Below are 12413 nucleotides of genomic sequence, written 5' to 3'. Positions count from 1 at the left end.
ACTGCCCTCTGGAGTTGTAAAAGTTACACCGTCAAGCAAAGAGTATAAAACTGCAAGAGGTCTGACTGCCCTTATTTTGTATACAGGCAATGGAACGTTAAAAAAGTACTCCCACGAAGGGGTGTGTCCTTCATAAGAACGTAAAAGGCGTTCGTATCGAACGCGTGCTGCGTTTCGAATTCCAGCATACATTCTAGACACGCAGCACGCGTTCGATATGAACGCACTTTACGTTCTTTTAAGGGCCACGCCCCTTTTAGGTAGTACTTTTGAAATAGGATTGCGTTCCAAAGAATCCCCGGCAGTCGGACCTCTTGCAGTTTTATACTCTTTGCGTCAAGTCAACAATACAGTACATCATCTTTAAATTGGACCCTGCGCCTGTAAATTAACTCTAGAATCATTATTATTGTTATTGTTATTGTTATTATTATTATTATCATCATCATCATCATCATCATCATCATCATCATCATCATCATCATCATCATCATCATCATCATCATCATCATCATCATCATCATCATCATCATCATCATCATCATTATTATTATTATTATTATTATATCACCTTATGATTTTTTTTAATTTAACGGTTGTTGACAATACAGTTGAAAGATAATAATAGCCTACTACTGAATAATCCATGCTGGGTGTTTTCGGGAGATTTAATTATCAGTAATATGTTATGCTAATACTACTGAATAATCCATGCTGGGTGTTTACGGGTGAGATGGGCGATTTAATTATACTGTAATATTTTGTGCCCCGCCCGTTTATGCCCCCCCCCCCCGGGGGGGGGGGTAAGCTTCAGGGAAAAAAATGAATTTCTCTGAACTTTATTTTGTGCTTTGAACTCTTCCTTCCTTAGAAAGGGACGAGGACACTTTTTGAGTGTGCAAAATGGTAAAATCAATGCAATTTCACCCCTATAAGGGGACACTTTTTTTCTTTATTGTATCAAAACAACTACAGTAGTCACAAAATAAGAAAAAAAAAATAATTGAAATTTATATTTTGACACCTTTTGAGCAATAAACTCAACATAAAACCAGACTTTTTTCCACAATTAGAATAGGTATTGGATGCTTGGATGCCTAGTGCATGTTGTTACTTCGCATAAATAAAACCTTGTCAACCTTTACCATTAATCAGACTTCTAGATGTGTGTATTTTGATATAGGATAATAATCTATCCGGTCAGCCTGCACCCTGATTTTTAAGTTGGTAACATCTATTAGAAGTATTATATCTTGCATCCAATAGACAGCTTAATATTAAAAATATATATATATTTGGTCATTAACACTGCACTAGAAACAATATAGAAAACATACATATTTTTGTAATGTTAACTACATATCTGTTAACATCATATCTTAAATGAATTATGTTTTGCATTGCAAATTATTGTTATAAATTAGTTATTAAACTGTAACTCATTCTTATGTCAATTAAAGAATTATAAAGAATGTATGTCATCATTATACGAAAATATAACAAAAACCCCCATTAAGAGTACAATTTTAAGTTTTTGGTTAGTGTCCCCAGAATAGGGGTACCTCTATTCAGAGCGGGCACATTCTTTGGTCCCGGAGGTGTCCCCTTAATAGGGGCTCTACTGTACTATTATATATTATATAACCAATTAATTTATCAGAGGTTTATCAATGAAACTATTATTGTAATCTCCAGACCCTATGTATGTCACCACTAGACGTGGCTTATGGCAAATATCTTATAAACACAAGATAGCGTTATCCGCGATTTTACGCGTAAAAAATGGAAGCGTCGATTTGGCACAGAAAAGTAATCAGTTTTTGGAAGGGCGTCCTAGTCGTTGTCATGGATCTGATATAGGGGGTTCGCGTTACGCCAAAGTTCGTTATTAAGTACGTTAATTTGTTCCTTATGTTCTAAAGCCCTGTCCAGACTATAAAATTTCATTTGACAAAAACATGCGACATGCCCAAATATGGTCATGATGACATCACATCATGACCATATATAGGCACATCATGACCATATATGGGCATACAATAGTTTTTTGTCAAGGAAAATTTGATAGTGTGGACAAAGCTTAAAGAGAGGGCGCATTGTAAATCGGACGCTTTTAATTGCTACGCGTAAACGAAAAGTTGCGCGGCGTACGCTATAGTCAGAGCGGTCAAGGTTCAAAAGTTTTCAATTTTGCGTTTTTATGCGTTAATTACAGAATTTCATGTATATAAAGTATGCCAAAACAGGCTTCGGTCATGTTCGATCTCCATAACCGCGCTACGTCTGTTTGGAGTGTTGTGGTATAGTTGAACCCGATTCTCAAGTCCCTCTGTAGACTATACACAAATATAAAGCACAAGTTCTGGTTTCTCGGTGTTCAATCTATACTTTTATTCAGATTTCACGCAATCTAACAAGCGGAGCAGATAGGCACAAGCTGTTTCTATAAAGCAGTGGCAATTCTAACTAATCAAGGAGGGAATCTTAATTATTATACTGGGTTTTAGTTCCTCCCCTTATTCTACACTTGTAATTTTTGTTGTTTTTATGTATTTGCCATTTTCCTGCATCTAAAAGTCTCTAATTCTTAAAATTGTTTTACCTCAGCCTCAACCATGGTGGGCTGAGATAAATGGATCAAAATTTTCATAAATTTTAAGTATCCGAGTGTTGTTTTAGGGCATCTATAAAGTCTCAAATTCTTGCAATTGACTCATCTTCGCCCTAAAACCATTTTGGGGCTCAGGTGTATATCGTAAATTTTGTACTATTCAAGTGCTTTTTTGTGCATCTAACGAGTCTCAACTTCTCAAAATGTTCTCACCTGAGCACCAACCATAGTGGGGCTCAGTTAAATATGGTAGTTTTTAGAATAGTAAGTACTTAAATTTCATTTTCGGTTATCTAATTAATTAATTGGGTTTTTTTTTTTTTTTTTTTACTCAATTTGTCAAAAACATTATTATTTAATAGGTAATGTAAGTTCCATTTTGGGGCATCCAATGGTATAAAATACTGAAATTTTTGTGTCACCGCCAACCACGATGGTACTGACGTGATGTGGACTCTCATTACATCAGCACCCCATTCTTTAAAATATGGATACGCCACTTTGCTGAAAACAATAGTTAAGACAAATATATTTCCATACGTTTTGTTGTTCATGTAAATGTCTGATAGGTTATTACTTTAAAACAATGCTAAAAACACAGTGTCAATACGAACATACTGACCACACGAGCTTTTTTTTTTATTTTTATTTTATTTTTTTTTAAGGCAGTTTAGTTGATGGTGGATAATGATAGCAAATCTGGAGGTTGTGTGTTCGATTCCCACATGAGCCAATTTTTTTTTTTTTTTTTTTAAGGCATGGATAATGAATAGCAAACCTGGAGGTTGTGTGTTCGATTCCCACACGAACCAATTTTTTTTTTCTTTTTTTTTGCGGGTGTAATTCCTAGACAGGATTGTTCATTCAATTCATATTGAAATTAGTGTTTTGATGGTGATTTTTTTTCATTCAATGGGAATTCATATATTTTATATGAGAAGAATCTATGATCAGTTTTCCGTTTACTGGATCCGCCACTGATTATAGCTCTGGAGTTGGAACATGACCGAAGTCCGTTTTGGTATACCAAATATACCTCAGAATTTGCACGCGTAAATCTTGTGTTTACAAGATCTTTGCTTAAGGGCAAAGTGAAGTTGGGGGCGTCATGAAAAACTGAAGGGGGGGGGGCTGCTAGCTCGCAAAATAAGGTTATCTGGGGTGATTTCTACTTGAGCGTACTGTAGTGTTTTTTGCTTCAAACACTTCCAATGGGAAGGTAAAGGGGGACGTGCGTCCCCGCCTTCAAGATATACGTCGCTGACCAAAACAAATCCACCGAGCTCATTCTGCTCACTTTGTTATTACACACTCTGCTGTGGAATTTATAAATTCACACTTAAAATAAAAGAGCCATACCCATACTTATTATTTCTATATGAACTTTTATTTATTTTTTTTAAATTTCTTATGCTGATTTGTAATAACCCACAGAAATAAAATAGCTCTTCCAACACATTGCAGACAAAACTTCCGTGGTAGTACAGGGTGAAGTTGACTCAACCACAGGCAAAATGTATACAACACTTTGTGTTAGCAATAGACACATATTTAAGCCTACACAGTGAGAACTCAACTTCCTTTATATATATTATATTCAGATGGTAACAAAAACAATTATGATAGAAAAGAAAGACTTGAGCGGTGGGAGAAACAAAACCAAAAGCTAAACTTATCATCACCAGACTAAATTGTAGTCACATACGTAAACAAAGAATTGGCAACGATGATGAAATTTCAACTTGACCTTATAACACAAACAATAGCTTTGATGCATGAAAAGTACAAAGACTTTGTGAAGGTATGGGGTAGCATGAGAGTTAGGAAGGGAGGGGAAAACAATATTTATAATAAGAGTACTGTACAAAGCTATGTCAAATATTTGAGGCAACAATATTTTTTCGTCCTTGTGTTTTAGATCAACAGTTTAAATTAAAGGCAGTAGTTTTTGTTACACCAGTCTTAAACCAATTCCTAATTCAAATAAGATGTTATTGTATGTATAAATTGGATAAGAACAAGAATCAGAATTAGGAATTTGTTTAAGAATGGTGTAATAATAGTCATTACCTAAAGAGGAAATTTCAATTGAAAAAAATTTTTTTATTTCATTTGTTTTGGGTTCAATAAACACATTTAGATCTTCTGTACCTTGACAGTATTGCTGAGGGAATGGAGGAGTAGGATGAGAGAAGATGATTGGATAGAATTTAAATTAATTCAAATAAAATTTAAATTGATAAATTGTATATTTTTTAAGTTATTAGCTTTCAATTAAAAATTAGATCGACAAAACTGAGTTAAATAATGCCATTTTTATATAGATTTCACATATACCCTACTACTTTACATGTACCCTACTGGCAACAAAAATTTGAAGATTTTCATAGTAAAATGTCTGTAAATAGTTAAAAACTGATCTTTTTTTATCTGACTTATTGAAAGTTGTGGCTCCATTAAATAAGCAATTCTAATTGTTATTATTTTCGATGTAATATTTTGTTTCTTTAGGTAATAGCATATATTTAACATGTTTTCTTCTAACGGGAAACTAATATAATTTTAAAGTACAGTAGCAACTAAAGCTAGCAATTAAATTCTATTGTTAGTTTCTTGATACAATTTATATGTGGCAGTTTTATTAATTAATTGATACAGGACTTTATAATAACCAAATAAAATTGAGAAAACCGATAAATTTTATCAACAAAAATAGTTTATAAAATTATATATATTTTAATGCAATAATACTGTATACTACACTTGAGACTTTGTTTAAATTAACTAATGTATTATCTAATATGTAAATTTTAACATATTTATTGTGTGAATAATCAAGAAATGGAACCTCCAATTAAGTGGTTAATTTAACACTAGGCTGTGGGTGCAGACAGGATGAAGTTAGAGGGTGACAAGAGTGGAGGCTACAGTAGGTTTGTAGGAGTGGAGGCTAGGGTGACAATAGTGGAGGCTAAAGTGACAGGAGTGGAGGCCAGAGTGACAGGAGTGGAGGCTAGGATGAAATGAAAAAATCTAGGATTTAAATTGAGTGAAGGTAACACAACTTGGAATACGGTAAATGAATTGGAATTTCATCTGAATACCAGTTGTAACCAGTTGACACTAAAGCAAAATGTTAAGTCAACAATCATGAATATAATAATCAGTAAAATGCGCAAGTACCATAACAGAATTGATATACTGATACTGTACTTTTATATCGTGCTTTGTTAGATTTTCCTTAAATACAATTATTAACCAATTAAAAAAAACAAAGTGTCAAATCAACCAATAAAAGCACCGATAGAAATGACATCACATAGTTGCAAGAATGCATCAAAACAAAGCACTCAACAGCAGTACCGACTACCATTATGGAGCTTTCGTTTGCACGACAACAGTGTAGGACCTAGAACGTAATGGCATTACTAAGAAGTCACCTGCGAATTCGAGAATATGTTATGTTCTCGTCGCCTGGATTGTAGGACGCACTTTGGCCCAAATCTATATTGTGCAAAGAACGTAGGACGGTCACAAGTAAATTTGTTCTAGCGTTATGTGTCAAGCAAATCGCAAGCTCCCTATTGCCACTTCACAGGAAGGAAATCATAGAGGTACTTAACAGTAGGTTAATCTAGAGTATCTCTATCCTTTAGCTGTGGACCATTTCAGAAAGTTTAAACAATGCACATAGAAAGCAACACTTTCCTTAAATACCATACATTTATGAACCAAGGGGTGTGTACATGTTCCCCTTTTCCCCCCAACATTGTCCATCAAAATTGCAAATTTTAGCAAAGGATGCACATGCACCTATTTTTTGTTAACCTTGACCCACCCTCTCCTCTCCCCCACCCCACCTTAACTGCCACTTAATGTCTATGGATCCGATACAGTAGAAATCAATGTTTAAATTCATTAGACACAGTGACCTAATTTATGGAATCAATTTATAAATACAGTTTATGGGATCATTTTTGATTAAAATGTCAACAACTCTCAAACAAACATATACATAAGAAAATCATTTATGTACAAAAACATGTAGCCTAATAATAAAAATAAAACAGAAGTACAGTATGAATATGATACTTTAGCAGAATCATTTACCCTCCTATGGGCCATGTCATCCCAAAACCAGCAACAATGACCAAAAAAATGAAAATTGACTTTTCAATTTATTTATATATTCTCCACATTACAAGCTTTAAAATGATGGGTCATTTACTTACTATTGGCAAAATTATGCATAAAAATAGTATGGCTTCTCAGTACTAAAATACACAATTCTGCCATACCGTAAAACCTTGAATTGTAGCCCTGGGCTTCTTCAGTTTTTTTTTCTGCCGAACTTTGGATAGGCTTCTTTTCGAGGCTCCTTTTGCAAGGTCAAGAGGGGGCTTCTTTTCAAAATGAAAACATTTTGTGAATTTATATTTGTGTATTTAACTGGCATTAAACCACCAAAACAACTGTATAAACCAAGCTTGTTTTCAATTTATTTTGTTTTTTGAAGTTCATGTAAAGCGTATGTACTGTACTATCTCAAAAAGAAGCCTATGCTATCTTGAAAAGAAGCCCATGGGCTTCTTTTCGAGGCTAATTTTGCAAACTAAAGAGGGGGCTACAATTCAAGATGGGCTTCATCTCAAGATTAAGCCCATTTGGCTTCAATTCAAGGTTTTACGGTATTCATGTGCTAATTATTCAGTTTCACACATAGCGACAATACACTAGTTTTTGGATGGCATGCCTCATATATTCAACCATAGCCATTCAACAGAATAACACATACCCTTTCTATAGCCATCCTTTATCCCATTGCCATTACATACCCAACCAGTGTCATTTTTGATATCCCATTCCCTTTTCATAATCTCAATTATTATTCATTTTCCAAATTTCATTTTTAATGAATAAATTTTGCTTTGAATTTTTTGATCCCTTCCACCCATACGATCAATTAATACATATTTTTAAAGTTATACTGTCTGGAATAAATCTAGAAAATTCTCTAAAAAGCATTAAAAAAAAAATAAATCACCTACTTTCAACTAGACACAGATCAAAGCAATTAAGTTTTTGCTGACGTTTTACTATGAAATCACTTAAATTGATTACCAGCTAATATAAAGCCCTTTCCAGACTATCAATCTTGTTTGACAAAAGCATGTCACATGCCTAAGGGCCTACACAAAGGAACTGTATTAGGCCAAAAAAAAAAAAATATTGTGTTGGCCACACCCGACCGACCCAAATTTATGAAATTAAGGGGTCAGCATTTTAGTTTTCTTTTTTTTTGACAACAAACAATATTTTTTATGAGCAAATAAGGCTGGAATAGCTTTGGCAAGGCCAGGAGGCCAAGGCTAGCCTATTTTGATGGATGGTACGCGATGCGAGTCCAAAATTGTTGTATTATTTGTGTATTTTCCTAAAACGTGGCCAACACAATTTTTTTTTTTTTTTTTTGGGCCTTAATTACTTCTATTATGATGGCAAGGAATTTACTTTCTTATTCTAAATTTCAAATTGAAGCTAACTACATACATAAATACACAATACAAATTTTAGGGTTGGAATTTAGATAGTAGACAAACCAGACAGTACAGCTTTAAATAATAGACAATCTGGCTTTGTTTTGATCGTTTTTTTTCAATGTTTACATTCATAACCTATTCCCATCTGTATTTTTACATAGATTCAACTGTCTCGCACACAGTAGGCTTGATATCTCCATTTGTCTTAAACACTAAAGTTATGTCAACACCATCAAATTTTATGCGACAGAAAAATATGTTTGTTTATATATATTTTGGTTCATCTTCTTGCGTATGATATGAATTGAAATCTAGTTTCTGTTATTAATTTGACTGGAACAGTCGTAGCAGGGTCATCAACGAGCAGGTTAACAGCATGACCCTCCCACTTATACTCCTGGGCAAAGAGAGGCAAAGGTAAGTAAAGTGTCTTGCCCAAAGACACAAGCAGCGCGGTGAGCCTCGGTCTCGAACTCCTGATCTCACGATCGGATGTCCAATACCTTACGCACTGCGCCACATGCTCCTACATATAATTGGGTGTTATATGACATCATCATGCCCATATATGGGCACATAACACAAATATGTCACATAAAATGTGATAGTGAAGACTAAGCATTACATCCATACACCATTCCCCCATCATTATTTTTTCATAGTTCCAACAAACAATAGCCTTGTTATCTCTACTTGTTTTAACACTACAGAAGTTTGTATTTTGCTTCAGATACAGTGTGGTGTCATATAATGGAAGAAAACATCAATAAATGTAATGTTTTTCATTTAAATTTACATTTAATTGGTCGCTTTTATCTTGACCCCAATGCACCTTCTTGCTAAGCCCCACCCTTAGATGATGTTGCTAAGGTCAAACGAAACAAAAGCATAAATGTATGCTATTGTGGGACAAGGCGTGCGTTGGTAACATATGCGCATATTCCTGGACCTGTCCTGATCGATCAGTTGCCCGGAAAGGTCTATTACAGCTTTGGGAATGGAAGAACAATTAAACAGGTCAGTGTAAAAATCAGCAACCTAAATCAACCACAATACAATTCAACCAACACATGCCCAAAAATTACTAGAGTGTTTCCTAATGTCTTAATATAATAAAATAACTCTGTCCATTGAGATAGAGGATGGCTGCAACTTGGTACAAGATGCCAGCCTTGTACAGTAACAGTCTATTCAAGCACACTAAAGAGGTCACACTGGGGTGTAAGCAGACTACAAGTGCCACTTGGGACAAAATGCTAGCATGAAAGACCCCATGCCACTTTCGCATTTTGGACAGGTCTTAAAAAGTGGTGTTGAGAGTAGAGAGCGAGATAATAGTTTGACACATACCATAACCAATCTCTCATCTGTTGGGCAGACCACAGCTTGAGTGAGTGTGATGAGTGCAAGTTGGTGTTGAATCCAAAGAATCCTTTGGTGTATATGCCACAATGTATTAATATTGGATTATCATATTTTATGACTCCTGTTGTAATTGCCATTTATTTATAACATTTTGTAATTAGTTTGTAAAATTGTGATAGGACGTTTAAAAAGTTACTATGTCCTGGGAACGGCAAATATGTTGGGATTTTTTATGGGAAGTAGTAATACAGATTATTTTCCTCTTTCCAGGTTATTTTTTCTTAAACTGTTACACTTTTTTACATTTAACTAGAAAGAGGCAATTTTGAACAATACATATTTTAGAGTGCAATATAATATAAACTATTTACAAATAGAATGATCGATTAGTTTCACATGATCACCAAAATACCAGAATAATTTTCAGAGCAATTATTTTTGACAACTGGCACATCTTGTTATTCGACTTGGAAAAAATTGGATCAGAATTTATAAAAACACTTCAAGTTGTGGCCAGTCCAAAAAATGCAAAAATTTCATGACCTTTAACCTCACCAGATCACATGTTTAGAACCAAATAATCCAAATCGTAGTTAGAAACGCGCATCCTCGTATATAAAAGTCAATCGATGCCATACACACAACATAGGCTTATGCTGATTGACCTTACTTGACCTTGGATATGAGCATGCACAGCTCCAACCATGAATTGACTTATTACATACCACAGTAAAGAGACAATCAAATTTGCCAAAATCAATTCAAAAATTGTTGGCTCATGTCTCAACAATAACACATTAGTCGAATTAATATACATACAGATATTATATAATATGTAAAAGAATAATATTGTATTGTAGATCTGTGTGTGAGACGAAGCGTTAGGAATTTAAGACCAATTTTTGTCAAGTTCATGACATTTAAAATGAAATCTACTTGTACAATGTTTTTAGTTGCTCTTCATTAATTACAATTAAAATTGCTTTTTTTGAAAGTAGATGACATTCATTGGTGAAAAGCTTGGAGCTTATGTTTAAGCAATAAATTGGCAAACAAGGTCTGGCATTTTGTTAGTTGTTCTTGCTTCTATATTCTTGGTAATGGTAGCTATGTTACAGGAATGGATTGTTCGAACTTCCTTGAGGCTTGGGGGCAGCAGACTGTGACATAAAACCTCCACCCTGGATAAAATAAAAATAATATTCACAATCAAATCATAGCAACGCATATGTAAATAATGGTAAATGATAGGCAAGGAGAAAGCAGAGAGCAAAAATCAAGGTAATTAATGCAGATTCTTGAAGCAATGTCAATTTCTGTGGCAGCTCCCCTCGCCCCGCATCAATTTTTTTTTATTGTACAAAAAGAATATCAAATAATGAAAGAACTTCATAATATCATTCATAATACACCATTTAGTTCCTTTCTGCCCTAAAGTTCCTTTTCAAATACTATGATCAAACAAAGCTAATTTTTCTATATTTTAATTAAAATCACATTATATCTCATCGCAATGATACATCAACAGTGGTGGCGTCAGTATTTCCCCGACGGGGAGCCAATTTCCCATATGAAAAAAGTGGGCGTGGTCAGGCGTCGCTAAAAATATCTCGAAAGTGTTCTAGGAGGCGAAGACCCCAAAAAATATGACAATTTAGGGGTTTCATAGGGTAATTTAATCGATTTTAGCGTCTACTATTCTGAAATATATCTACATATTTATATAGCATTTCGAAACTCTTTCCACACATTTTTTTGCCAACAATTAGTGGTTTTTAAAGGAACATTTTAAAAAATTATTGAAATTATGCCGTATCAATTTTCAACATATTAAAAGTTATTAGCTCATGTCATTTTAAATTCTGAGGATTTTTTTTCTAGATTAGGTGGTATATGTATTTGAAAAAAAGTTTGTTTTCAATTATTTGTTTTCTCTTTCAGTCATGAGTCATGAGTTTTACTTCTATCATGATCCCAATGATGGTGTATTTCTCTTTTTTATTTCATTTTTGTATTGTATACCACTGTTGAAAAAATGTCATTTGAATTGAATTGAAATATTTTATTAAATATGCTCTATCTCAACATGACTACCAAACATCCATACAAATGATCACTCACCATGAATGGGTTACTAGCGGACGCTCCAACAGGTTGTGGATGGCTGTTCCATGACTGAAAACCACCCGCTGCTACTGGTGCAGCTGCTGTTCCACCAAATGCCTGCTGCCCGAACCCTGGATTTTGAGGTGGCTTACCAAACTGGTTGGCAGCCATTGCTGTCATTCCTACTCCGCCGAAGCTCATTGTCTGTTGTTGCATTTGCGTAAAATTACCGTTCATTTGTGATTGGGCGGGCATGCCAAACTGGCTGCCGGCTTGACCGGCACCAAATTGTCCAAAGCCTGGCTGCCCTGCAGCAGCCCCTCCGCCACCATACATTCCATTTGACTGTGGCATTTGACCAGTAGATCCCATTCCTAAGAAGGGGTTACTCGCGGTTGATTGTGTTGGAGCTCCAACCCCAGCAAATGGATTATTTACTGTAAAATTAAATGGAAAAATTATTAATTGTAAAAATAATAATACATAAATAAAAATATGTATTGAGGCTTCTGAAAGATGACATCATAATCAACTTGGGCCAGAAGCAAGAAAAGACTGGACTAGAAATTAAATCAAAATAAAGGTTAGCACTTTATTGCTGCAAAGCAGCCAATTCATATTCTTGACAGTTTGACCTTTGAAAGGTCATTGTTTGTCAAAAAACAAGGGCAAGACGACTGAAAAGCAGAGTTTCCTTCTTTCGTTCTGCCGGGTAAAATCAATTACTTTAGGCGACGTTTGTAGACTAACCAACACATACCAACGTCCGCATGTCGCGCTAGCCTTATCCT

At 34.7% G+C, this 12413-nt stretch overlaps 1 protein-coding gene across 1 annotated transcript in view; it reads right to left on the bottom strand.

Moving 5' to 3' along the window:
• Positions 1-7903: 7903 nt before the first annotated feature.
• The window catches only part of LOC117103961 (arf-GAP domain and FG repeat-containing protein 1-like), a 25588-nt gene continuing 21078 nt past the window's right edge, over positions 7904-12413 (bottom strand). Inside the window, exons 7-8 of the mRNA XM_033244604.1 lie at positions 11638-12059; positions 7904-10697 (exon numbers count right to left, since the gene is read on the bottom strand). Of these exons, the coding sequence (XP_033100495.1) occupies positions 10629-10697; positions 11638-12059 (491 nt within the window). The 3' untranslated portion in view covers positions 7904-10628. The remainder of the gene's footprint in view (positions 10698-11637; positions 12060-12413) is intronic.

The sequence above is a fragment of the Anneissia japonica genome, unplaced genomic scaffold (genome assembly GCF_011630105.1).
Source record: "Anneissia japonica isolate Jap-2015-1 unplaced genomic scaffold, ASM1163010v1 scaffold288103_len61857_cov185, whole genome shotgun sequence".
NCBI classification, from domain to species: Eukaryota; Metazoa; Echinodermata; class Crinoidea; order Comatulida; family Comatulidae; genus Anneissia; species Anneissia japonica.
Note: the sequence above shows the minus strand (reverse complement) of the source record. Positions and strands in the feature narration are given on the sequence as shown.